Source organism: Mirounga leonina, unplaced genomic scaffold (genome assembly GCF_011800145.1).
Source record: "Mirounga leonina isolate KUSES-001 unplaced genomic scaffold, KU_Mleo_1.0 Mir_174, whole genome shotgun sequence".
NCBI classification, from domain to species: Eukaryota; Metazoa; Chordata; class Mammalia; order Carnivora; family Phocidae; genus Mirounga; species Mirounga leonina.
In genome coordinates, this window is record NW_023270451.1 from 42,628,772 (window position 1) to 42,630,023 (window position 1,252).

The 1,252-nt window shown below is 65.1% G+C and overlaps 1 protein-coding gene across 1 annotated transcript in view; it reads right to left on the minus strand.

Annotated features, from left to right (window-relative positions):
- The window catches only part of HOXA13 (homeobox A13), a 4,733-nt gene extending 4,529 nt beyond the window's left edge, over window positions 1-204 (minus strand). Inside the window, exon 1 of the mRNA XM_035021401.1 lies at window positions 1-204. Within this exon, the coding sequence (XP_034877292.1) occupies window positions 1-194 (194 nt within the window). The 5' untranslated portion in view covers window positions 195-204.
- Window positions 205-1,252: the final 1,048 nt, after the last annotated feature.

The following is a 1,252-nucleotide window of genomic DNA, read 5'->3' on the forward strand; positions in this document are numbered from 1 at the left end:
GCCGCGGCCGCCGGGTGGGGGAAGCCCCCGCCCCCGGCCCCGGCCGCCGCCGCCGCCGCCGCCGCTGCCGCCGCCGCCGCCGCCCCTTCCATGTTCTTGTTGAGTTCGTCGGCCACCAAGCCACCGCCGTTGTCGTAGAGAAACATGACGGTGGGCTCGATCCAGCGGGGGTGGAGGAGCACGGAGGCTGTCATAGCCCGAGCCGCATGGAGAAGACCCCAGTGGCGCTGTTTTAAAAAGCCCCCAAGAAGTGAAGAGCGCGCGGCGCGGGGCCGGGGCCCGAGCGAGGGGGGCGGATCGCGCCCCGCGGGGTCGCGCCAGGCGGCCGCCCATTGGCCCGCCCCCCCCGCTCCGCCCACGGCGTATGCAAAGCGGGCGGCTCCAACCCAGGCTCTGCGCTGTGCACCCGCGGTCCCCGCCGCCGCCCGCGCCGTCCCCAGCGCCAGCGCCGGCCGCGCGGCCGCGAACCATTCACCCAGGGGAGAGGTGGGGGACGCGGACGAGTGGGGGCGGAGGACTGGGCGGGTAGGGTAGGGAAAGAAGGGCGGCCTCCTCGCAGCTCCCCTTCCCTTCTTCTGTCCCAGTGGGGCCCAGAGCAGAGTTAGGCGGGGAGGGGACGGAGGCGCGCTGTTGCGTTGAGACCTGAAGCAGTGGGAGTGGGTCAGGTAAATCTGCGGGCGGTTGGGGATGGGATAGTACCGAAAACGGGGCGTAGTCCAGGCTGGGTGTTTCTTGGGGCCTTTGAAGCTGGTTTCTTTCCAGGTATCCGCGAGTCTTTCTGCAGTGGGACCCTAGCGTGGACACTAGCGCTTTCGGCTTCAAGAGCGTCAAGATTTGGCTCCTTCCAGGGGAACCGCGACGGGGCATTTACGGATGCGCCGGGCTCAGGGGTCCCAGGACATTCCACTGGGACACTTGGACTGTGTTTAGGAGCTCTCTCCGCTTTCCTGTCTACAGTGTTGGCGGGCAATTTCATACACTTGCACTTAGGCCCACAGGGTGTCAGAACGACTCCCTCACACCCACACTGACACACGCACACACATTCAAGTGTACTTTGATCACACACTCACCCTTAGGTATAGAGACTGTTCCACACTCTGCCCCGATAACAACCCTTCCTCCTCCAGAGACTTTGGAGCAATCTGTGTGCAGTATTCTCTGGTGCTCCTACATCCCCAGCCAGGCTGTCATGTCCTGGAAGTTTAAAAGGGACAGCCCCGGGTGCTGGTTGGGACTTGAGTTCCCTTTC